Raw genomic sequence first — 27,205 nt, 5'->3', positions numbered from 1 at the left:
CATTCAGTGACAACCTGCTTGATGTACCTAAACACAAGGAAATCTGCAGATGCTAGAAATTCAAGCAACACACACAAAATGCTGGTGGAACGCAGCATCTACAGAAAGAAGCACAGTCGACGTTTCAGGCCGACACCCTTCGTCAGGACTAACTGAAAAAGAGATAGTAAGAAATTTGAAAGTGGGAGGGGGAGGGGGAGATCTGAAATGTACCTAACTTTTGCTTCCCTGCATTATCCCCTTATCCTTCATTCCTGTAGTAAAGAAGGGAGGGTGGAGTAGAGGAATCAAGGAACTTGGGATAGCCAGGTGGATAACATGGTTAGCATGAAGAACACATGAGAAGCATTTCAAGGCTCTGGGCCTGTACTCACTGGAGATTAGAAGAAAGAAGGGGGTCTCATTGAAACCTCTTGAATATTGAAAGGTCTGGATAGAGTGGACGTGGAGACAATGTTTCCTATAGCAGCAGAGTCTTGGACCAGAGGGCACAGCTTCAGGACAGAGAGTCATACCCTGAGAACAGAGATGAGGAGGGATTTCTTTCGCCAGAGGGTGGTGAATCTCTGAAATTCATTGTCACAGACAGCTGTGAAGGTCAAGTCATTGAGTATACTTAAAGCAGAAGTTGATAGATTCTTGGTTAGTCAGGGCTTCGAATGTTATGGGGTGATAGCAAGAGAATGGGGCTGTAAAAGATAATATATCAGCCATGCTAGAACGGCAGAGCAGACTCAATGGGCCCAGTGGCCTCATTCTTCTCCTGTTTCTTATGGTTATGATCTTATGGCATGAAGTCATTGGGGCAAAGGGTAAACAGTATTTCTCTCACAGAATACTCCAACACTTCTCTCTGCAGATTGGTCAATCAAATCAAAACTCAGATGGGATCCAAATCAGGGAAAGGGTGACATACTGTAGACGCAGACTCTACTCTGCAGCCACTTCAGTTTTTTGTGTCTTTTATCAATGAGTTAGTGAGTAGGGTTGATCCCAAACGCTGCATGGCATTCCAGCTAAGCATGAGGCAGTCACAAGGAACGCAGCCACAAACATGATAGATTCTGCAGATGCTGAAAACCTTGAGCAACACACTCAAAATGCTGGAGAAACTCAGCAGGTCAGGGAACATCTATGGAGAGGAATGTTTCGGGCTGGGACCATTCACCTGATTAAAGGTCTAGCTTGAAAACAGTGATTGTTTATAGCCCTCCGAAGATGCTGTCTAACAAGAAGCACAATTCTGCCCTTAAACAGACTGAACCAATTGCTACACCACCATCAAGAATGCCTACCGTTCTATTCCACACCCTCACTTCAGGAAGTCTGATCACCTGGCTGTACTTCTGCTCCCTGAGTATAGGCAGAGACTGAAGACTGCAGCACCAGTAGTGAGGACCAAGAAGGTATGGACAAGGGAAGCACAGGAGCACCTACAGGACTGCTTTGAATCGGTGGCCTGGACTGTATTCAGGGATTTATCTTCGAACCTAGATAAGTATGCTGCAGTTGTTATTGACTTCATTAAAACCTGTGTGGATGAGTGTGTGCTCACCAAGACTTACTGTATAAATCAAAAGCTGTGGATGAACCAAGAGGTGCATTGCTTGCTGAAGGCTAGATCTGTGGCATTCAAGTCTGGTATCCCAGACCTGTACCAGAAAACCAGATATGATTCACAGAGGGCTATTTCAAGGGTGAATAGACAATTTCAAATGAGGTTGGAGGTGACATCAGATATACGACAACTCTGTCAGGGGTTGCAAGGCATTACTTCCTACAAAGTGAAACCCAATAGTATGAATGGCAGCGATGCTTCACTACCAGATGAACTCAACGCCTTCTATGCACGCTTTGAAAAGGGGAACAACAACTACAGCTGTGAAGATCCCTGCTGCACGTGATTACCCTGTGATCTCTGTATCAGAGACCAATGTTAGACTGTCTTTAAAGAGAGTGAAGCCTCGCAAGGCAGAAGGTCCCGATGGAGTACCTGGTAAGGCTCTGAAAACCTGTGCCAACCAACTAGCAGGAGTATTCAAGGACATTTTCTACCTCTCATTGCTACAGGCAGAAGTTCCCACTTGCTTCAAAAAGGCAGCAACTATACCAGTGTCTAAGAAGAATAATGTGAGCTGCCTTAATGACTATCTACACATCTACAGTGATGAACTGCTTTGAGAGGTTGGTCATGACTGGACTGAACTCCTGCCTCAGCAAGGACCTGGACCCATTGTAATTTGCCTGTCACCACAATAGGTCAACCACAGACACAATGTCAATGGCTCTCCACATGGTTTTAGACCACCAGGACAACACAAACAGGCAGCATTTAATACCTCAGGGGTGTGCGCTTAGCCTAATATTTTACTCTCTATATACACGTGACTGTGTGGCTGGGCATAGCTCAAATACCATCTACAAATTTGCTGATGATGTGACCATTGTTGGTAGAATCTCAGGTGGTGACGAGAGGGCATGCAGGAGTGAGAAATGCCAACTAGTGGAGTGGTGCTGCAGCAACAACCTGGCACTCAACATCAGTAAGACAAAAGAGCTGATTGTGGACTTCCAGAAGGGTAAGACGAAGGAACACATACCAATCCTCAAAGAGGGATCAGAAGTTGAGAGAGTGAGCAGTTTCAAGTTCCTGGGTGTCAAGATCTCTGAGGATCTAACCTGGTCTCAACATATCGATGCAGTTATAAAGGCGGCAAGACAGCGACTATACTTCATTAGGAGGTTGAAAAGATTTGGTATGTCAACAAATACACTCAAAAACTTCTACAGATGTACCACGGAGAACATTCTGACGGGCTGCATCAATGTCTGGTATGGGGGGCTACTGCACAGGACCGAAAGAAGCTGCAGAGGATTGTAAATTTAGTTGGCTTCACCTTGGGAATTAGCCTACAAAGTAGCCAGGATATCATCAAGGAGCAATGTCTCCAGAAAGGCAGCGTCCATTATTAAGGACTTCCAGCATCCAGGACATGCCCTTTTCTCGCTGTTGCCATCAGGTAGGAGGTACAGAAGCCTGAAGGCACACACTCAGCGATTCAGGAACAGCTTCTTCCCCTCTGCCATCCGATTCCTAAATGGACATCGAACCCTTGGACATCACCTCACTTTTTTTAATATATAGTATTTCTGTTTTTGGTACAATTTTTAATCTATTCAATATACATATACTGTAATTGATTTAGTTATTTATTTATTATTATTTTATTTTGTTTTTTTCCTTTTCTAGATTATGTATTGCATTGTACTGCTGCTGTTAAGTTAACAAATTTCACATCACATGCCAGTAATAATAAACCTGATTCTGATGTTCAGGGTAAAATTATTATCAAAGTACATATGTGTCACTATACACAATCTGAGATTGGGGGCAATCACAGTAAATACAAGAAACGTAACAGAATCAAAGAATGACTGCATCCAACAGGACGGACAAATAATCAATGCACAAGCTAGGCAAATACAAAAAGAAAGAAACAAAATAATAATAAACAAGCAATAATTATGGAAAACATGAGATAAAGAGTCCTTGAAAGTGAGTCCTTAAGTTATGGGAGCAATTCAGTGATGGAGAAAGTGAAGTTATCCCCTCTGGTTCAAGAGCCTGATGGTTGAGGAGTAATAACTGTTCCTGCGCCTGGTGATCTGGGTGCTGAGGCTCCTTTACCTCCCTCTTAATGGAAGCAGTGAGAAGAGAGCATGACCTGAATGGTGGGGTCCTCGATGATGACTGCTGTTTTCTGCAACAACACTCCATGTAGATGTGTTCAACGGTGGAGAGGGCTTTACCCGTGATGGACTGGGCCACATCCACTGCTCTTTGTTGGATTTTTCGTTCAAGGGCTTTGGAGTTTGCATAGACAGGTTGCTGTGCTTTCTTCGTAATGGCACTTTTGTGCTGCACCCAGGACAGATCCTCTGAAATGATAACACTAAGGGGTTTAAGCTGCTGACCCTCTCCACCTCTGATCCACCAATGGACTGGCTCGTGAACATCCAGTTTCCCCCTCCTGGTCAATAATTACCTCCTTGGTCTTTGTTGTGGTACCACTCAGTTAAATTTCCAATCTCTCTCCTATGTACTGAGTCGTCACCAGCTTTAATTTGGCCAATGACAATGGTGTCATCAGCAAACTTGAGCTGTGCTTAGCCTCACAGACATAAGAGTAAAGTGAGAAGAGTAGGGGGCTAAGCACACAGCCTCATGGTGTACCTGGGTTGATGGAAATTGTGGAGGAGAATCCAAACTGACTGGGATCAACATGTGAGGAAATTGAGGATCCAATTACATAAGGAGGCACTGAGGTATTGAAAGGTCTTGGAGCTTATTGATTAGTTTTGAGGGCCACTATGTGGCCGCACGGCTATGTGAGCTCACTAACCATTAGACCATAAGGTATAGGAGCAGAAGTAGGCCATTTGGCCCATCAAGTCTGCTCCACCATTCAATCATGGGCTGATCCAATTCTTCCAGTCATCTCCACACTCCCCTGCCTTCTCCCCATACCCTTTGATGCTCTGGCTAATCAAGAACCTATCTATCTCTGCCTTAAATGCACCCAATGACTTGGCCTCCACAGCTGCTCTTGGCAACAAATTCCACAGATTTACCATCATCTGACCAAAGTAACTTCTCTGTATCTCAGTTCTAAATAAATGTTCTTCAATCCTGAAGTCGCGCCCTCTCGTCCTAGACTCCCCTATCATGGGAAATAACTTTGCTACATCTAATCTGTTGAGGCCTTTTAACATTTGGAATGTTTCTATGAGATCCCCCCTCATTCTCCTGAACTCCAGGGAAAACAGCCCAAGAGCTGCCAGACATTCCTGGAATCATTCTCGTGAACTTTCTCTGAACCCTCTCCGAACCCTCTCCAATGTCAGAATATCCTTTCTAAAATAAGGAGCCTAAAACTGCACACAATACTCCAAATGTGATCTCACAAGTGCCTTAAAGAGCCTCAACATCACATCCCTGCTCTTATATTCTATACCTCTAGAAACAAATGCCAACATTGCATTCACCTTCTTCACCACCAACACAACATGGAGGTTAAACTTAGGGTATCCTCAACAAGGACTCCCAAGTCCCTTTGCATCTGTGCATCTAGAAACATAGATACATAGAAAACCTACAACACAATACAGGCCCTTCGGCCCACAAAGTTGTGCTGAACATGTCCCTACCTTAGAAATTACTAGGGTTACCCAGAGCCCTCTATTTTTCTCAGCTCCATGTACCTATCCAAAAGTCTCTTAAAAGACCCTATCGTATCCACCTCCACCACCGTTGCTGGCAGCCCATTCTACGTACTCACCATTCTCTGCGTAAAAAACTTACCCCTGACATCTCCTCTGTACCTGCTCCCCAGCACCTTAAACCTGTGCCCTCTTCAGGCAGCCATTTCAGCCCTGGGAAAAAGCCTATATACCAGGGTCCTATATAGCTGCAACATTACCTCTCGGCTCCTAAATTCAATTCCACGATTGATGAAGGCCAATACACCGTATGCCTTCTTAACCAGAGAGTCAACCTGCGCAGCTGCTTTGAGCGTCCTATGGACTCGGACACCAAGATCCCTCTGATCCTCCACACTGCCAAGAATTCTCTTCCATCTAAATAAAAGTCTGCCCGTTTATTTCCTCAACCAAAGTGCATGGCCATACACTTTCCAATATTATATTTCATTTGCAAATTCTTTACCCATTCCCCTAAACTATCTAAGTCTCTCTGATTTGTATCATCGGCAAATTTAGACACAAATCCATTAACCCCATAGTCCAAATCATTGACATACTTTGTAAAAAGCAGCGGTCTCAACACCAAAACCTGTGGAACTCCACGGGTAACCAGCAGCCAGCCAGAATAGGATCCCTTTATTGCCGCTCTCTGTTTTCTGTTGACCAGCCAATGCTCCACCCATGCCAGTAACTCCCCTGTAATTCCATGGGCTCTTATCTTGCTAAGCAGGCTCATGTGCAATGCTTTGTCAAAGGCCTTCTGAAAATCCAAAATTTCAGCAGTGGTCACATTCAGCTCGTAGTGGAGAGAGTCAAATAGAGTTACAATATCTGTCCAGCAAGTTACAACCACAAACCGATTGGGGAAAGCGGAGTTTTCTGTCACGGTGGAGTGGGAGGGAGGGGAGAACATCACAAATAATAAAGTATTCACTCAACAGGCCCAATGCTGTGCTGTATTTTAAAATAGTAACACACACAAAATGCTGGAGCAACTCAGCAGGTCAGGCAGCGGAATAAACAGCTGCCGTTTCAGGCGAACACCCTTCATCAGGACTGAAAAGGAAGGGGGCAGTATCCAGAATAAGAAGCTGGGGAAGAGGAAGGGGGACAAGCTGGCAGGTGATAGGTGAGACCAGGTGAGGGGGGGTGGGAGGTGGGTGGGTGGGGGGGGAGGTGAAGTAAGAAGCTGATGTGTGATTGGTGGAAAAGGGAAAGGCCTTAAGAAGAACGGATCTGATCAGAGAGGACAGTGGACCATGGGAGACAGGGAAGGGGGGGGGGGGGGCACCAGAGGGAGGTAAGTAAGCAGAAGACAAGAAAGCCCTGTACAGAAAGTACGGGTTGCATTTGAATCCCAGAGGGACCAATATCCCGGCGGGGAGGTTTGTGAAGGCTATTAGGGAGAGTACAAACTAGAATTGCTGGGGCATGGGAACCGAACTGAAGTAATGGAGGAAGAAATAATTGGCTCACAAATAGAGAAAGCTTGGAGCCAGTGCAAGAGGGAGGATAGGCAGGTGATAGAGAAGGGATGCACACAGATTGATGGTTTGAGGTGTGTCTATTTTAACGCAAGAAGCATTATGAACAAAGCGGATGAGCTTAGAGTGTGGATCAGTACTTGGAGCTATGACGTTGTGGCCGTTACCGAGACTTGGATGGCTCAGGGGCAGGAATGGCTACTTCAAGGGCTGGGTTTTAGATGCTTCAGAAAGGACAGGGAGGGAGGCAAAAGAGGTGGGGGCGTGGCACCGTTGATCAGAGATAGTGTCACGGCTGCAGAAAAGGAGGAAGTCATGGAGGGATTGTCTATGGAGTCTCTGTGGGTGGAAGTCAGGAACAGGAAGGGGTCAATAACTCTACTGGGTGTTTTTCATAGACCACCCAATAGTAACAGAGACATCCAGGAGCAGATAGGGAGACAGTTCTGGAAAGGTGCAATAATAACAGAGCTGTTGTGGTGGGAGATTTTAATTTGATCTGAAGATCACTGGTTCGAGCCTCAGCTGAGGCAGTGTGTTGTGCCCTTGAGCAAGGCACTTTACAACACATTGTTCTGCGACGACACCGGTGCCAAGCTGCATGGGTCCTAGTGCCCTTCCCTTGGACAACATCGGTGGCATGGAGAGGGGAAGGCTTGCAGCTTGGGCAACTGCCGGTCTCCCAAACAACCCTGCCCAGGCCTGCGCCCTGGAAACCTTCCAAGGTCTCACGAGACTAACGGATGCCTATTTTTTTCAGGAAGGTTCCTTGTAGATAAGCCTACAAGAGGAGAGACCATACTTGATATGGTATTGGGAAATGAACCTGGTTAGGTGTCAGATCTCTCAGTGGGAGAGCACTTTGGAGATAGTGATCACAATCCTAACTCCTTTACCATAGCATTGGAGAGGGATAGGAACAGACAAATTAGGGAAGTGTTTATATGGGAGACAGGGTTTAAGGGTCGGCACAACATTGTGGGCTGAAGGGCCTGTACTGTGCTGTACAATTCTATGTTCTATGTTTAATTGGAGTAAGGGGAAATATGAGGCTATCAGGCAGGAACTTGAAAGCATAAATTGGAAACAGATGTTCTCAAGGAAACATAAAGAAATGTGGCAAATGATCAGGGAACATTTGTGTGGGGTTCTGCATAGGTACGTTCCAATGAGGATGGTAGGGTACAGAAACCATGGTGTACAAAGGCTGTTGTAAATCTAGTCAAGAAGAAAAGAGCTTACGAAAGGTTCAAAAAACTAGGTAATGATAGAGATCTAGAAGATTATAAGGCTAGCAGGAAGGAGCTTAAGAATGAAATTAGGAGAGCCAGAAGGGGCCATGAGAAGGCCTTGGCGGACAGGATTAAGGAAAACCGCAAGGCATTCTACAAGTACGTGAAGAGCAAGAGGATAAAACATGAGAGAATAGAACCAATCAAGTGTGACAGTGGAAGTGTATGGAACCGGAGGCGATAGCAGAGGTACTTAATGAATACTTTGCTTCAGTATTAACTATGGAAAAGGATCTTGGCGATTCCAGGGATGATTTACAGTGGACTGAAAAGCTTGAGCGTGTAGATATTAAGGAAGAGGATGTGTTGGATCTTTTGGAAAGCATCAGTTGGATAAGTCCCTGGGACCAGACGAGATGTACCCCAGGCTACTGTGAGAGATGAGGGATGAGATTGCTGAGCCTCTGGCGATGATCTTTGCATCTTCAATGGGGACGGGAGAGGTTCTGGAGGATTGGAGGGTTAGGGATGTTGTCCCCTTATTCAAGAAAGGATGTAGAGGTAGCCCAAAAAATTATAGACCAGTGAGTCTTCCTTCAGTGGTTGGTAAGTTGATGGAGATGATCCTGAGAGGCAGGAATTATGACCATTTGAAGAGGCATAATATGATTAGGAATAGTCAGCATGGCTTTGTTAAAGGCAAGTCGTGCCTTACGAGCCTGATTAAATTTTTTGAGGATGTGACTAAACACATTCATGAAGGAAGAGCAGTAGATGTAGTGTATATGGATTTCAGCAAGGCAATTGATAAGGTACCCCATGCAAGATGTATTGAGAAAGTAAGGAGGCATGGGATCCAAGGGGACATCGCTTTGTGGATCCAGAACTGGCTTGCCCACAGAAGGCAAAGAGTGGTTGTAGATGGGTCATATTCTGCATGGAGGTCGGTGACCAGTGGTGTGCCTCTGGGATCTGTTCTGGGACGCTTATTCTTCGTGATTTTTATAAATGACTTGGATGAGTATGTGGAGGGATGTGATAGAAAATTTGCTGATGACACAAAGGTTGGGGATGTTGTGGATAGTGTGGAGGGCTGTCAGAGGTTACAGTGGGATATTGATAGGATGCAAAACTGGGCAGAGAACTGGCAGACGGAGTTCAATCCAGATAAGTGTGAGGTAGCTCATTTTGGTAGGTCAAATATGATGGCAGAATATAATGGTAAGACTCTTGGCAGTGTGGAGGATCGGAGGGATCTTGAGGTCCGAGTCCATAGGACACTCAAAGCTGCTGCACAGGTTGACTCTGTGGTTAAGAAGTCATATGATGCATTGGCCTTCATCAATCGTGGGATTGAGTTTAAGAGTCGAGAGGTAATGTTGCAGCTATAGAGCCCACTTGGTCAGACCCCACTTGGAGTACTGTGCTCAAATTCTGGTTGCCTCGCTACAGGAAGGACGTGGAAACCATAGAAAGGATGCAGAGGAGATTTACAAGGCTGTTGCCTGGTTTGGGGAGCACACCTTATAAGAATAGGTTGAGTGAACTCGGCTTTTCTCCTTGGAGAGACGGAGGATAAGAGGTGACCTGATAGAGGTGTACAAGATGATGAGAGGCATTGATCGTGTGGATAGTCAGAGGCGTTTTCCCAGGGTTGAAATGGTTAGCACAAGAGGGCACAGTTTTAAGGTGCTTGGAAGTAGGTACAGAGGAGATGTCAGGGGTAAGTTTTTTTTACCAAGAGACTGGTAAGTGCATGGAATGGGCTGCCAACGATGGTGGTGGAGGCGGATAAGATAGGGTCTTTTAAGAGACTCCTGGATAGGTACATGGAGCTCAGAAAAATAGAGGGTTATTAGTAACCCTAGGTAATTTCTAAGGTAAGGACATGTTCGGCACAGCTTAGTGGACCAAAGGGCCTGTATTGTGCTGTAGGTTTTCTATGTTTCTAAGAAGGGGTAACACAGGAGCCAGAGTGGGCAATGTAAGAAGATGGCAGGGGAAAAAAATTAGAAGTTAGAGAAATTGATGTTCGTACCATCTGGTCGTCCACTTTCTTTACTTGCTGTATCCCCATGGCTGTGTCATCACCCACAGCTCCAATCTGCTAATTAAATTTGCCGACGACACTGCACTGATCGGCCTAATCTCAAATAATAACAAGGTGACCTACAGGGAAGAAGTCATCTCTCTGACACAGTGGTGTCAAGAAAACAACCTCTCCCTCGATGTCACAAAAACAAAGGAGCTGGTTGCGGATTACAGGAGGAATGGAGATGGGCTAACCCCTATTGACATCAATGGATCTGGGATTGAGAGGGTAAACAGCTTTAAGTTCCTCGGCATCCACATCACCAAGGATCTCACGTGGTCTGTACACACCAGCTGTGTGGTGAAGGCGGCACAGCAGCGCCTCTTTCACCTCAGACATTGAGGAAGTTTGGTATGGGCCCCCAAATCGTAAGAACTTTCTAGAGGGGTACAATTGAGAGCATCCTGACTGGCTGCATCACTGCCTGGTATGGGAACTGTATCTCCCTTAATCGCAGGACTCTGAGAGAGTGGTGCGGACAGCTCAGCACATTTATAGCTGTGAACTTCCCAAGATTCAGGACATTTACAAAGACAGGTGTGTAAAAAGTACCCGTAGGATCATTGGGGACCCAAGTCACCCCAACCACAATTTATTCCAGCTGCTACGGGAAATGGTACCGCAGCATAAAAGCCAGGACCAACAGGCTCCAGGACAGCTTCTTCCACCAGGCCATCAGACTGATTAACTCACGCTGATTTGAGTGTATACTATGTTACATTGACTATTCTATCATAAATTATTATAAATTACTATGATTGCACATTTAGACAGAGATATAACTAAGATTTTTCCTCCTCAGGTATGTGAAGGGTAAAAGAAACAAAGTCAACTCATTCCCCATCTTCATATTCTGGCTTCTTCCCGCAATCCTTTTTAGTCCTGACAAAGGGTGTTGGCCCGATACACTGACTGTTTTTTCTCTTCGATAGATGCTGCCTTACCTGCTGGGTTCATCCAGCATCTGCAGATTCTCTTGTGTTTATGATTAACTGTACTTTTCGACGATCTGCTGATCCAGTTCACAACTCACCTCATCAATAGGCACCTTAGCCTGATGTGCTATCTCCTGGAACGTCATCTTCCGATGATTTGCTGGTCTTGTAAACACCATCTTAGAAATACAAATGAATTTCAATGAAAATAACAATAAGACTTTGCAACAAAAGAAAGACACAGTTTGGAAAAGTGGGTGAAAATTGGCAGGTGGGGAAATGATCACTTCCATGATGGAGATTGAGGACAGAGATGAGGAGAAACTGTTTTTCCTAGAGAGTGGTGAATCTGTGGAATTCTCTGCCCAAGGAAGCAGTTGAGGCTTCTTCACTAAATATATATAAAATACAGTTAGATAGATTTTTACATAGTAGGTGAATTAAGGGTTATGGGGAAAAGGCAGGTAGATGGAGCTGAGTTTATGGACAGATCAGGCATGATCTTATTGAATGGCGGGGCAGGCTTTAATGGGCCAGATGGCCTACACCTGCTCCTATTTCTTATGACAGCTGTATAACCAGAAAATGTTCTCCTTAAAATGTATTCAACTGAAAGGAAAAATTGGACATGGGACATGGCATATACTCTCAGCGACCACTTTATGAGGTACACCTGCAAATACCTAATCAGCCAGTCATATGGCAGAAACTCAATGCATAAAAGCTTGCAGACATTGCAAAGAGGTTCAGCTGCTGTTCAGACCAAACATCAGAAAGGGGGAAGAAATGTGATCTAGATGACTTTGACTGTGGAATGATTGTTGGTGCCAGACAGGATTGTTCGAGTGTCTCAGGAAATGATCTCCAGGGATTTTTTTTTATATACACACAATATTTAGAGTTTACAGAGAAAGGTGTGAAAAACTAAAAACATCCAGTGAGCAGTAGTTCTGTGAGTGAAAATGCCTTGTTGAGGAGAAAAGTCAGGGGAAAATGGTCAGACTGGTTCAAGCTGACAGGAAGGTGACAGTAACTCAAATAACCATGCATTACAACAGTGATGTGCAGAAGAGCATCTCTGAATGCACAACATGTCAAACCTTAAAGTGGATAAGCAGAAGATCCCAAACATGCATTCAGGCGCTACTTTATTAGGTACAGGAGGCACCTGATAAAGGGGCCATTGAGTGTACATGAACTGGAGATTCAGTTTCACAGTAGATACAAAGAAACACAATACAATCAATGAAAAACAATGTGCAAAAGATGACAAATTGTGCAAATACAAAAAGAAAAGCAAATAATACTAACAATAAATAAATAAATAATAAATAATACTGTTAACACGATTCCTTGAATGTAATTCCACAGGTAACTTTGGATTATTTATCCCTCTGGGGTCCACGGATCCCAGAGGGATCCACCCGGGCAAGCGTCAGCCTCAAATATGTACGTACCTCCATTAGGCAGAGCAGTTGGAGTTTCGCCTTCAGTCGTTGTTCGTTATTGGCCAGGTCTGACTGTCGGAGAGAGAAAGACAACAGGTTAGTGCCTACATCACCCGATTGTTTCAGGTTAAGATGGCCCCAGGCCAGGTTGTGGCTCATACTCTGCAGCACCCAGCAACCCACCTATTTAAGCCTAGACTAATTAGAAGGCAATTAACAATGACCAATTAACCAACCAGTCAGTATGTCTTTGTAGGAGGAAACCGGATTAGCCGAAGAAAACACATGCAGTCACAGGGAAAGGGAGACTCAACGGGGAAGTTTAAGCTAACTGTCTGCGAATCCATGAGCTCACTGGAGACTGGAGGTCTGTGTGTGTGTGTGTGTGTGTCAGAGTGTGTGAGGGAGGAAATGGGCTTGTTTACTGCTGTTGTTTTGTTCCTGTGTTGTTGCTTTCGTTATTCTGCCAAGCACTGTGGATATGTGTGGTGACATTTGCAGGCTGCCCCCAACACATCCTTAGGTTGTGCTGGTTGTTAACGCAAATGACACATTTCACTGTGTGTTTCGATGAATGTGAGATAAATAAAATGAAGCTGAATTTGCTTTGATTGTGCAAAGCTCGCTGGGCTGAGCTGGTGTGGCTCGCTGCAGCTTAACAAGTGTTCCCATATTGCTTTTATGTGTTCCTTTACTGATGAGAAACATCCAATACTCTCCTGGTTGTGAGTTTTACCCACATTTCCCTTAGCACCACCTTAACAACAACTGTTGGCTCCTGTACCAGACTCTCACTGCACCCTCCCAAACTGTTACAGCAGGTTACCTCCAACAGGCCAGACACCATTGACAATAATTCTGTGTATGATTCTCAGAATGGTTGGAGGAGCAACATCTCATATTCCCTCCAACCTAATGGCATGAATATTGATTTCTCTAACTTAGGTAATTTCTCTCCCTCCCTTTTTCCATTCTCTATTCTGGTTCCCATCTCGCACCGTCTCCACACATCCCTCTAGATCCCCTCCATTTTTATCATGGTCCCTTATCCTTTCCTATTAAAACCCACCTTCTTCAGCCCTTTACTTTTTCTCTTCTCTCTTTTTCCATTCTCCATTCTGACTCCCCTCTCATCTCCTCACCTGCTCATCGCCTCCCTCTGGGGTGCTTCTCCCTCTTCCCTTTCTCCCATGGTCCACTCCACCCTCCTATCAGATTCCTTCACCTCTTCCATCTATCACCTCTCAGCTTCTCACCTCATCCCCCCTTCCCTATTCCACTGCCTTCCCCCTCCCCGGTCTCTCCTGCTAGCTTGTACTCCTCCCCCCACCTTATTCTGGCTTCTTCCCCCTTCCTTTCCAGTCCTGATCAAGGGTTTGGGTTCAAAACATCAACTGTTTATTCTCTACGGATGCTGCCTGACCGGTGGGGGGGGGGGTATGTGTGTGTGTTCTGCTCTGGAATTCCAGCACGTGCAGAAACCTTTAATTTTATTTACAGATACAGCACATTAACAGGTCCTTCCAGCCCAATAAAACCATGCTGCCTAATTACACCCAACTAATTAATTAACATAGAAAACCTACAGCACAATACAGGCACTTCGGCCCACAAAGTTGTGCCCAACATGTCCTTAACTTAGAAATAACTAGGCTTACCCATAGCCCTCTATTTTTCTAAGCTCCATGTACCTATCCAAAAGTCTCTCAAAAGACCCTACTGTATCTGCCTCCACCACCGTTGCCAGCAGCCCATTCCATGCACTCACCACTCCGAGTAAAAAACTTACCCCTGACATCTCCTCTGTATCTACTCCCCAGCACCTTACACCTGTGTCCTCTTGTAGCAGCCTCTTATGCTAGTGTCTCAGGTTAGAATAGGGAGAGGAAAATATGAGAGATGTGTTAGTAGGTTATTGGCTGTGAATTACCCCTAGTGTTGGTGGCTAGCAAAAGAATGAGGGAGAAACTAAAGTTTACCAGGAAGTGGGAAAATGGGACAGATGGCATTGAAAGGTCTCCTATATCACAGAAAGGAAGGAATGTCTGCACCTATACTTCATCAGGAGTCTGAGGAGATTTGGTATGTTCTTCCTGAAGTCGTAACCATATCTGCCACGTGCAGTATGCTGTGTGCTGTTTTGCACTTTGGCCAGGAGGAGCGCCATTTTGTTTGGCTATATTCATATATAGTTGAAAGATAATTAAACCTGAAACTCAAAAGCTCTAGCAAATTTCTACAGATACACCATGGAGAGCATTCTGCATCAAGGTCCGTCCCACCACCCCTTTGACCTTCTACCATCAGGCAGACGGTACCACAGTATATAATAAGGACTGTTAGGCTAGGTAACAACTTCTCCTGGGCCGTAAGACTTCTGAACACCCTGATACCACCCAATACACATGATTTATGACAACAACAGTAATGTTAGTTATATATTTAAGGACATGTCATATTGAATTTTATGTCAACTCGTACAGCTACAGAATTTATTATATAACAATATTATTGTGTTAATGTTATTTTAGACGTTGAATGTGTGTTTTGCACCATGGTCTCACAGGGATATTGCTTCATTTAATTGTATACAAGTCTACAGTTGAATGACAATCAACTTGAACTTCAGCTTGAAAAAAACTGAATAATTTAGGAACCGAATCTCACAATCTCAGCGTCATTGGAGATAAAGTTTGGCTTCCACTAATGAAACTGCCAAAGTCAGGGCACAGATGAATTCCACATCTGGAAGGGGATTACAGACGGGGTGCTGGCATTTCTGTGAGATGTAGGATTGGGAAGAGATTACAGATGGGGCCCTAGTATTTCTGTGAGGTGTAGGATTGGAAGGAGATTATAAGCAGGATGCTGGTATTTGTAAATAATAATGAGAATTTTAAAGGAAGTTCTGACATAGGCAGATGAATATGAAGAGAATGGAGGGATGTGGACTATAAGCATGTTGAAGAGAGTAGATGACATTAGTTTAATCAGTTTGCCACGTCATGGGCCAAAGAGCATTTTTCTGTGATATTCTATTCTCCGCTCTCAAAAAATGTGGATTGGAAATAACAACTCCTCTTCCCTGGCACACATCAAGGATGCATACTTAGCCCACTGCTGTATTTTCTCAACAACTGCATGGCTAGGCACAGCTCACACATCATTTGTAAATTTGCCGACCACACAACTATTGTTGGCAGAATATCAGGTGGTGATGAGAAGGCATACAGGAGTGAGACAGATCAGCTGGTTGAGTGGTGTTGCAGGAACAACCTTACACTTAACGTCAGTAAGGAATTGATTGTGAACTTCAGGAAGGGGAAGTCAAGGGAACACACCAGTCTTCATCAAGGAACCAGCAGTAGAAAGGGTGAACAGCTTCCATGTTCCTGGGTGTCAACAACTCTGAATATCTTTCCTGGGCTCAACTTATCTTACAATTACAAAAAAAAAGGGACAACAATGGCTATATTTCATTAGCAGTTTGAGAAGATTTGGTGCGTCACCAAAGACACTTGCAAATTTCTACAGGTGTATCATGAAGAGCATCCTAACTGGTTGCATCACCATCTACTATGGAGTGGCCACTGCACAGGATCTGAAAAAGCTTCAGAAAGCAGTAAACACAGCCAGATCAATCAAAGGCATTCAGCTTCCCAGCATTGAAAGCACCTTCACAAGGTGATGATTCAGAAAGGTGGCATCCATCACTAAGGACCCTCATCACCCAGGCCATACCTTCTTCTCATTGGCACCATCAAGGAGGTGGTACAGGAGACTGAAGACAGCTTCTCTGCCCATTTTATGAGGACTAAATCACCAATACTGGTCTTAAATAGGACCACCTCCAATTACACTTAAATTAGAATCTGAATTAAATCCACAAATTACCAGTTCAGCATATATCTGCCTACTCAACTCACAAGAAAAAATAGCATAGCAGTTAATTGTAGAATAAGTTATATAGAAATTATGGAAAGGATATGGAAGCTTTAAAGAGGGTGCACAGGAGATTTACCAGGATGTGTCCAGGATTAGAGGGCATGTCTTCTGACAAAAGATTGAGCAAGCTAGAGGCACAGATGGAGTGGACAACCAGGGCAGAAATGACTAATGCCAGGGGGCATAATTTTAAGATGATTGGAGGAGAGTACCGGGGGGGGGGGGGGGGGGGGTTGTTGGATGCAGATTATATTACACAGAGATTGGTGAGTGCATGGAACACACTGGCAGGTGCAATGGCAGTGTCAGAGGCACTGAATCTCTTAGACAGGCACACGGATGTTAGAAAAATGGAGGGCTATGTTGATCTTGGAGTAGTTTGAAAGTCAGCACAACATTGTAGGCCAAAGGACCTGCACTGTGCTGTAATGCTCCATTTTCAAACCCATTGCGGCTACAAACCTTGAACCATGGTCCCCGACAGGTTTTAAACAATGACAAAGGGTTCAGCTTACCTGAGATCCCCAGGATGTCTTCAGGCAGAAGAAAGTCTCCACGTCCCCGCTGTTGAAAGCGTACAGAGTGTCAATCAACCACTGGTTCTCTGTATCGCGCAGCGATTCCAGGATCGGGTGCATTAACTGCAGAGAAAGAAGTGTCATCATCAGCATCACACAGGGTAAGAGACCACAGAGAAACACAGTACGTCCACAGGTCCCTCTGCGATCACCACCTCCACAGATCCCTCACCGCGTCCATGGGTCCCTCTGCAATCACTGCATCTACAGGTGCCTGCACAATCACCACGTCCACTGATCCCTCACAGACAGATCACGTCCAGAGATCCTTCAGACATAACACGTCCACAGATCCCTCATAGAAACACCATGTCCACAGATCCCTCAGGCAGATCATGTCCACAGATCCCTCATAGAAACACCATGTCCACAGATCCCTCAGATAGATCACGTCCACAGATCCCTCAGATAGATCACGTCCACAGATCCCTCAGACAGATCATGTCCACAGATCCCTCATAGAAACACCATGTCCACAGATCCCTCAGACAGATCATGTCCACAGAGCTCTCAGACACATCACGTCCACAGATCCCTCAGACACATCACGTCCACAGATCACTCAGACATACCACGTCCACAGATCCCTCACAGAAACACCATGTCCACAGAGCTCTCAGACACATCACGTCCACAGATCCCTCAGACACATCACGTCCACAGATCACTCAGACATACCACGTCCACAGATCCCTCACAGAAACACCATGTCCACAAATTGCTCTGTAATGGCTCTACATAGGGTAGTCCAATTTGTCCAACACATCACTGGCACAAGCCTACCCACCATCAAGGACATATTCATGGACAGGTGCCAGAAAAGGGCTAGTATCATCAGGAAGGATCCCACAAATGCTGCTCATGGATTGTTTGTCCCACTCCGATCAGGGAGGAAGCTCTGTAACAGCCACACCAGGAACAACAGACTCAAAAACAGTTACTTTCACCAAACAGTACGGCTGAACAACACCTCCACCCACTAACCTACCCCTCCACGCCTCCAACCACCACTACTTCATCATTTCTTTATGTGCCCAGCGTCACTTCATGGACGTACAATCAATCTGTGTACACAAGCTACCTTATATATTTATGTTTACTGTGTGCGTTTGTTTATTATTATTTTTTTTTTGTGCTGCATCAGATCTGCAATAACTATTATTTCATCTCCCTTCACATGTGCACAGAAAATAACATTAAACTATGTGGAATCTGTTTACCAAAATGCTGCCTGGATTAGAGGCATGTATTGCAATGAGAGGTTCGACAAACAGGTTGTTTTCTCTGGAGCAGCAGAGGCTGGGGGAGATCTGATAGGGGCTTATCAGACAATGGGAGGCATAGATAGAGTAGACAGACAGTATTTTTTGTTTGTTGAGATACAGCGTGGAGTAGGCCCTTCTGACTCTTCAAGTGGCACCACCCAGCAACACCCGACTTAACCCTAATCACAGGAAAATTTACAACGATCAATTAACCTACCAACCAGCATGTCTTTGGACTGTGAGTGGAAACCCACATGGTCATGGGGGAGAAAGTACAAACTTCCTACAAAGAGTAGCAGGAATTGAACCTGACCGCTGGTACTGTAAAGCCTTGTGCTAACCACACTTTCCTGTACCAGCGTCGAAATGCCTAATATCACAGGACATCCATTTAAGGTGGTATGAGGGACAAGTTTATTTTTAAAAACACAAGAGATCAGTGGGTACCTGGAACGCACGGCCTGGGTTGATGGTAGAGGCAAAAACATTAAATATTTTTAAGAGATGTTTAGATAGGCAGACGAATGTGAGGAAAATAGAAGGATATGGACATCTTGTAGGATGAAGGACCATTCAATTGATTTGACACAAGATTGTGGATTGTGGCTTGTCCCTGTGCTGTACAACCATTCGGAAGTGGAGTTGGAAAGTGTGCCGTGATCAGTACCAGTGAGTTAATTTGTACTTACCAGTTCACCAAAGTTGTAGATGCCATCTCCCAGTAGGGCAGCCAGGCCAAGGGTGAATGCTCTCTGCTGTTGTGAGCCCACTAACGAGAAGGAACAATTCGGAGAAAGATCAGCCTACTTCATAACTAGCCCAGGTTCAGGATGAGTGCAACGCAATCACACTTGCAATATTTTATTTAGTGATACAGCATGGTTACAGGCCCTTCCAGACCAACGAGCCTATGCCACCCAATTTCACCCATGTAACTAATTAACTTCCTGTCCCATACATCTTTGGAACGTGGGAGAAAGCCGGAGCACCCTGAGGAAACCCACACGGTCATGGGAAGAACGTACAGTCTCCTTACAGACAGTGGCAGGAATCGCTGGTGCTGTAATAGTGTTGCATTCACCACTACGGTATCACTCCACTGCAATATCGAGTTCATAAACACGAGAGACTCTGCAAACCCAGAATAACACACACAAAATATCAGCAGATACCAGCATTAATGGGGCCCCAGTTTTAAAAAACAGTATATACAGTACACCTTTATAATTTATCAGTAGCTTATTTTTAGTGAATTGACATTTAACAAAAAAATAGACAAATCTCTTTGTTCATCAGATGGAAACTTGAGTTATTTATTTATTGAGATAGAGCTGAACAGGCCCTTCCACCTCTTTGTACCGTACTGCCTAGCACCCCCTGATTTAACCCTAGCCTAATCACGGGACAATTTACAATCACTAATTAATCTACTAAGCAGTACATTTTTGGACTGAGCGGGGAAACTGGAGCACCCAGGGAAAGCTTACGCATTCCATGTGGAGGACATACAGAGGCCCCTTACAGAGGACACTAGAATTGAATTCCGAACTCCATCACTACATACTGTAAGAGAGCTATGCTAATGTTGTGTGCCCTGGAAAACCACATGAACAGGATGCACTTTCTGCTCAGCTATAACCTGGGCATAAGTTCATGAGGGAGCTTCAACAGTTCAGGATATTGGCTCACCTTCCTTCTTTGAGGGAAGAGACACAGGGGTAACAAATTCAGGCCTTGCCAGCGACAAGAAGATCCCAAAAAAAACCCAGCAAATATTTTCAGGGGAAAGAAGGCATTTGTCCCTACTGATCTGTACATTTTACTGAACTAGAAACTGAACAATTTAGATGTTGCCTCCTATCATGCTGGGGAATACTAAAATCCAGGAAATAAGTGTCACAACCCGAAGCATCGACTTTTTATTCCCTTCCACAGATACGGCCTGACCTACTCAGTTCCTCCAGTGCTTTGTGCACATTTCTCTGTATCTTCAGCACCTGGTCTCTGTAAAAGCCATGAAGTTAAGCGAAATGTCAGAACTGTATCTGGTGCTCTACATTTAACTCCAGACATTACACCATAGTAGCACAGCAGTTAATGCAACACTATTAAAGCATGGGGGTGTCAGAATTTAGAGTTCAGTCCTGGCCCCATGGGTTTCCTCCGGGTGGTCCGGATTCCTCCCACAGTCCAAAGGCTTACCGAGTAGGTTAATTGGTCATTGTAAAGTGTCTCGGGATTAGATCCGGGTTAAATCGAGGTTGTCAGGGGATGCTGGGCAGTGTGGCTCCAAAGGGCTGGAGAGGTTTATTCTGTGCCGCATCACTAAATAAATAAATTCATCTTTAGAAAGACAGGAAGGTTTGGGAGGAGGCAAAGAATGCGGTAATAGTTCTGAAGGAGAGATAGTTATGTGAATAGAGAAGTTGGAGAAGTAGGGGTCTCTCTTCCACCTGAGATATTTATTCAGGAATGCTGCAAACACAGGGCCCAAATGATCCCTCCCAACCATCCAATGCAAAGCCACCCTTTCACTCTCATCCAACCACCAGGCAGCACAGCTGAGCTCTCATCCTCAAGGTATGTGGAATTTATTTTTTTGTATTCAGAAGCAACGAGCAATATTCGTGACCAGAAATCTGCATGCAGTGGAAACACTGATTTCTCCAACTTCCATTGGTTTCTCACCCTCCCTCCTTCTCTCTTTTTCCATTCTCAGTTAAGGGTCCCTTCTCACCCTTTCTCTTCATCTGCCGATTATCTCCCTCTGGTTCCCCTCATCTTTCCCTTTCTTCCACGCTCCTCCTCTCCTATTAGATTCCTTCTTCTTCGGCCCTTTACCTCTTCTGCCAATCACTTCCCAGCTTCTAGCTTCATTCCCCTCCCCCCTCACCTGGTCTCACCCATCACCTGGTCAGCCTGTCTTCCCCTACCTTCTCATTCTCCCTTCCTTTCTAGTCCAGATGAAGATTCTTAACCCAAAACTTTGACTGTTTATTCCTTCAGCATTTAGTGTGTTCTTCCAGATTACCAACTTCTGCAGAATCTCATGTGTGTAATGATGCAATATTCCACTTGGATCTGAATTTGTAGCTTACAGAAAGGATTTCAAGTGAGGTTTGCTCCAAAGCCTTACCACTTGTGCGCTGGCATGTTTGTCATCTCATAATCATGGGGACGGAGGTTAGGGTGGTGATGTGAGAAAGTGGGAGGCGATAGGTGGAAGAGGTAAAGGGTTGAAAGAAGGTGCTCTCCTCTGCCGGTGCAGTGTGCAGTTGATAATGCGTTTTGCACCTTGGCCCCAGAGGACTGTTGTTTCGTTTGGCTATATTCATGTATAGTTGAATGACAAATGAACTTGAATTTGAATCTAAAAGGAAAGGACGGTGAACCATAGAAGAGAGGGGAATCAAAGGGAGGTGAGGGCAGGTGAGAAGAAGAGTAGTGAGAGGTGAGCCACTGTCTGAATGGGGAATGCAAAAAGAAAGAAGGCAAAGGTGGGAGTAATTACAGTAAATGAGAAAAATTGATGTTCATGCCATCGGGTTGGAAGCTACCCATTCATTTCTGATCACCACCTAGGAAGGATTCAGAGTCCTTGGAAGAGTGCAGGGATTAACAAGAGAGCTTCTGAATGTTGAGGGTTAAAAAGGTCATCAGAATGTGGAATGGGGAAAGAAAAGGGAGGAGGTGGTGCAATTCATGGAAATTAGAGAAATCGATGTTCATGCCGTCAGGGAGGAGGCTGCCCAGACAGAATAAACCCGATTCTGAGACATTGCAGAGGACTGAAAAATTATACATCGTTCTTAGGTTGGGAGCGGAATCCTTTAAAAAACTAAAAGGGAAACAAGCAAAAAGTGAGAAATTATAGAATCCCTTTGACCAGCTACCAAAACTCGACCGATTGCTGAAACAGATATACTAAGCAAAATACACAAAATGCTGGAAGAACTCAGCAGGTCAGGCAGCATCTATGGAAAGGAACAGTAGTTGGCATTTCATCAGGATCTGGATCTCTTGTTAACAGATATATCGGAACATTTGTGAAAAGGAAGACACCAGTAATTACTTGACAAGTCAGAGAGTTCGGTACAGCCCAGATACCGCAGAGCCTCCCTGTAGTAGGCCGCGTGGTCACCCACCACCTGGTAGTAACTACAGGAAGTGTCATAGAAGCGGCCGTGTACTGACGTCACCCCCGGCATCTTCTCCAGCATCTTGTCAACTTCTTCAATGATGTCCTAGTAAATGGAAAGATCACACAAATTAGACTGGGGACAAACAGCTGCAGGCAAGGTGATGGAACAAATAACATCACTGTAATTGCATTTATTCCAGTAACTTTAAAAACACTGCATTGCATTCGGAGTAACAATTATTTTGTTCTTCACACACAAAATGCTGGTGGAACTCAGCAGGCCAGCAGCATCTATAAGGAGAAGCACTGTCGACATTTCGGGCCAAGACCCTTCGTCAAGACTAACTGAAGAGAGAGATACGAAGAGATTTGAAAGTAGAGGGGGGAGGGGGAAATGCGAAATGATAGGAGCAGACGGGAGGGGGTGGGATGAAGCTAAGAGCTTCTCTAACTTCCATTAATGCCCCCTCCCCTTCTTACCTGATCCCTGACATATTTAGTTGTTTTTTTCCTCTCTCTCTGCCCAACACCTTGCCTGCTCTCCATCTCCCTTAGGTGCTCCCCTCCTCCCTTCCTTCTCCCGAGCCCTCCCTTCCCATGATCCTTTCCCTTCTCCAGCTCTGTATCACTTTCGCCAATCACCTTTCTTAGCTACATCCCACCCATTCCAGTCTTCTCCTAACATTTCGCATTTTTCCCCTCCCCCCACTACTTTCAAATCTCTTACTATCTTTCCTTTCGGTTAGTCCTGACGAAGGGTCTCGGCCCGAAACGTCGACAGCGCTTCTCCCTATAGATGCTGACTGGCCTGCTGTATTCCACCCAGCATTTTGTGAGTGTGGTTTGAATTTCCAGCATCTGCAGATTTCCTCGTCTTTTGCTCTTTAAATTCAACAATCTTGAATGATTACGGATAAATCATTTCGAGGACAGGAAAATTTTCTATTCATTCTGCTATGAATTATTTTGCACCAAATTGAATTGAGGTTTGATGATGAAGTCCTGCAACCCCTGAATCCCAGTTGACCTTTATGTGAAGTCCAGAAGATTTCCATCACTGAGACTGCAATAGCAGATACCACGATTACGCATGCAGAGAAATGAGGAGTCACAGCTGAAACTCTCAATCACATCCCTGGTAAATGAGGGAGAGGGGTCACTCTGCTGAAAGCATCACTCACATCCTTGGTAAATGAGGGAGACGGGTCTCTCTGCTGAAACTCTCACTCACATTGTTAGTAAATGAGGGGTCCCTCTGCTGGAAACCACACTCACATCCTTGGTAAATGAGGTAGAGGGGTCACTATGCTGAAAACTTCACTCACATGCTAGGTAAATGAGGGAGAGGGGACACTCTGCTGAAACCCTATCTCAAATCCCTGGTAAATGAGGGAGAGGGGTAACTCTGCTAAAACCCCAAATCAGATCCTTGGTAAATGAGGGAGAGGGGTCACTCTGCAGAAAACCTCACACACATACTTTGTCAATGAGGAAGACGAGTCACTCTGCTGAAACCTTCACTCACATCTTTGGTAAATGAGGGGGAGGGGTCACTCTGCTGAAACCCACACTCACATCTTTGGTAAATGAGGGAGACGGGTCACTCTGCTGAAACCTTCACTCACATCCTTGGTAAATGAGGGGGAGGGGTCACTCTGCTGAAACCCACACTCACATCCTTGGTAAATGAGGGAGAGGTGTCAATATGCTGAAGCCCTCACTCACATCCTTGGTAAATGAGGGAGAGGGCTCACTCTGTGGAAACACTCACTCACATCTTTGGAAAATGAGGGAGAGGGGTCACTCTGCTGAAACCCTCTCTCAGATTCTTGGTAAATGAGACGGTTCACTCTGCTAAAGCCCTCACTCACATCCTTGGTAAATGAGGGAGAGGGGTCACTCTGCTGAAACCCTCACTCAATTCCTTGGTAAACGAGAGAGAGGGCTCATTCTGCTGAAACCCTCACACACATACTTTGTAAATGAGGAAGAGGAGTCACTCTGCTGAAACCTTCACTCACATCTTTGGTAAATGAGGGGGAGGGGTCACTCTGCTGAAACCCACACTCACATCTTTGGTAAATGAGGCAGACGGGTCACTCTGCTGAAACTCTCACTCAATTCCTCGGTAAATGAGGGAGAGGGATCACTCTACTAAAACCTTCAATCACATGCTTGGTAAATGAGCGGTCACTCTGCTAAAACCCTCACTCACATCCTTGGTAAATGAGGGAGACGGGTCACTCTGCTGAAACCCTCACTCTCATCCTTGGTAAATGAGGAAGAGGGGTATCTCTGCTGAAACCCACACTCACATTTTTCGTAAATGAGGGAGAGGGGTCACTCTGCTGAAATCCTCAATCACATCCTTGGTAAATGAGGGAGAGGGGTCACTCTGCTGAAACCCACACTCACATCCTTGGTAAATGAGGGAGAGGGGTCAATATGCTGAAACCCTCACTCAGATCCTTGGTAAATGAGGGAGAGGCGTCACTCTGCTGAAACCCTCACTCACATCTTTGGTAAATGAGGGAGAGGGCTTACTCTGCTCAAACCCTCACTCACATCCTTGGTAAATGAGGGAGAAGTATCACTCTGCAGAAACCCTCACATACATACATTGTAAAAGAGGGAGTGGGGTCACTCTGCAGAAACCCTCTCTCGATTACTTGGTAAACGAGGGAGGGGGCTCACTCTGCTGAAACTTTCACTCACATCCTTGGTAAATGAGGGAGAAGTGTCACTCAGCTAATACCCTCAATCAAATCCTTGGTAAATGAGGGAGAGGGGTACCTCCCACTGAAACCCTCACACACATCCTTGGTAAATGAGGGTATATGTCTGCGGAAACCCTCACTCACATCGTTGGTAAATGAGGGAGAGGGGTCACACTGCTGAAACCCTCACTCAAACCCTTGGTAAATGAGGGAGAGGGGTCACACTGCTGAAACCCTCACTCAAATCCTTGGTAAATGAGGAAAAGGGGTCAGACTGCTGAAACATTCTCTCAGATTCCTGGTAAATAAGGGAGAAGGTTTACTGTGCTAAAGCCCTCACTCACATCCCAGGTAAATAAGGAAGAGGGGTACCCCCGCTGAAATACTCACTCACATCCGCGGTAAATCAGGGGTCACTCTCCTGAAACCCTCACTCACATCCTTGGTAAATGAGGGAGAGGGGTACCCCGCTGAAACCCTCACTCACATCCTTTGTAAATCAGGGGTAACTCTCCTGAAACCCTCACTCACATCCTTGGTAAATGAGGGAGAGGGGTCACTCTACTGAAACCCTCACTCACATCTTTGGTAAATGAGGGAGAAGGCTCACTCTGTGGAAACCCTCACTCACATCCTTGGTAAATGAGGGAGAGGGCTCACTCTGTGGAAACCCTCACTCACATCCTTGGAAAATGAGGGAGAGGGGTCACTCTGCTGAAACCCTCTCACAGATACTTGGTAAATGAGAGGGTTCACTCTGCTAAAGCCCTCACTCACATACTTGATAAATGAGGGAGATGGGTCACTCTGCTGAAACCCTCACTCAATTCCTTGGTAAACGAGGGAGAGGGCTCATTCTGCTGAAACCCACACTCTCATCCTTGGTAAATGCGGGAGAGGGATCACGCTGCTAATACCCTCAATCAAATCCTTGGTAAATGAGGGAGAGGGGTCAGACTGCTGAAACATTCTCACAGATTCTTGGTAAATGAGGGATAGGGTTTACTGTGCTAAAGCCCTCACTCACATCCAAGGTAAATGAGGGACAGGGGTACCTCCCACTGAAACCCTCACACACATCCTTGGTAAATGAGGGTATATCTCTGCAGAAACTCTCACTCACATAGTTGGTAAATGAGGGAGAGGGGTCACACTGCTGAAACCCTCACTCAAATCCTTGGTAAATGAGGGAGAGGGGTCAGACTGCTGAAACATTCTCTCAGATTCCTGGTAAATAAGGGAGAGGGTTTACTGTGCTAAAGCCCTCACTCACATCCCAGGTAAATGAGGGAGAGGGGTATCCCGCTGAAACCCTCACTCACATCCTTTGTTAATCAGGGGTCACTCTCCTGAAACCCTCACTCACATCCTTGGTAAATGAGGGAGAGGGGTCACTCTGCTGAAACCCTCACTCAATTCCTCAGTAAATGAGGGAGAGGGATCACTCTGCTAAAACCCACAATCACATCCTTGGCAAATGAGGGAGGGGGTCACTCTGCTGAAATCCTCACAGATATCCTTAGTAAATGAGGGAGAGGGATCACTCTGCTAAAAGCCTCACTCACATCCTTGGTAAACGAGGGAGAGGGCTCACTCTGCTCAAACCCTCACTCACATCCTTGGTAAATTAGGGAGAGGGGTCACTCTGCTGAAACCCTCACTCACATCCTTGGTAAATGAGGGAGAGGTGTCAATATGCTCAAACCCCCACTCACATCCTTGGAAAATGAGGGAGAGGGGTGACTCTGCTGAAAACTTCACTCACATCCTTGGTAAATGAGGGAGAGGGGTCACTCTGCTGAAACCCTAACTCAGATCCCTGGTAAATGAGGAAGAGGGGTAACTCTGCTAAAACCCTAAATCAGATCCTTGGTAAATGAGGGAGAAGTATCAGTCTGCAGAAACCCTCACACACATACATTGTAAAAGAGGCAGAGGGGTCACTCTCCTGAAACCCTCACTCACATCCTTGGTAAACGAGGGAAACGGGTCACTCTGCTGAAACCTTCACTCACATCCTTGATAAATGAGGGAGAGGGGTCACTCTGCTGAAACACTCACTCACATCTTTGGTAAATGAGGGAGAGGGGTCACTCTGCTGAAATC

General features: G+C 45.3%; 1 protein-coding gene across 3 annotated transcripts in view; it reads right to left on the bottom strand.

Moving 5' to 3' along the window:
* LOC140731982 (26S proteasome non-ATPase regulatory subunit 13-like) overlaps positions 1–27,205 on the bottom strand; it is a 243,651-nt gene that overhangs the window by 7,673 nt on the left and 208,773 nt on the right. For all 3 annotated transcript variants that reach the window (XM_073054034.1, XM_073054033.1, XM_073054032.1), the window contains exons 7-11: positions 22,314–22,485; positions 18,931–19,010; positions 16,914–17,039; positions 12,463–12,525; positions 11,104–11,184 (exon numbers count right to left, since the gene is read on the bottom strand). In XM_073054034.1, the coding sequence (XP_072910135.1) occupies positions 11,104–11,184; positions 12,463–12,525; positions 16,914–17,039; positions 18,931–19,010; positions 22,314–22,485 (522 nt within the window). The remainder of the gene's footprint in view (positions 1–11,103; positions 11,185–12,462; positions 12,526–16,913; positions 17,040–18,930; positions 19,011–22,313; positions 22,486–27,205) is intronic.

Source organism: Hemitrygon akajei, chromosome 8 (genome assembly GCF_048418815.1).
Source record: "Hemitrygon akajei chromosome 8, sHemAka1.3, whole genome shotgun sequence".
Classification (NCBI taxonomy): domain Eukaryota; kingdom Metazoa; phylum Chordata; class Chondrichthyes; order Myliobatiformes; family Dasyatidae; genus Hemitrygon; species Hemitrygon akajei.
Note: the sequence above shows the minus strand (reverse complement) of the source record. Positions and strands in the feature narration are given on the sequence as shown.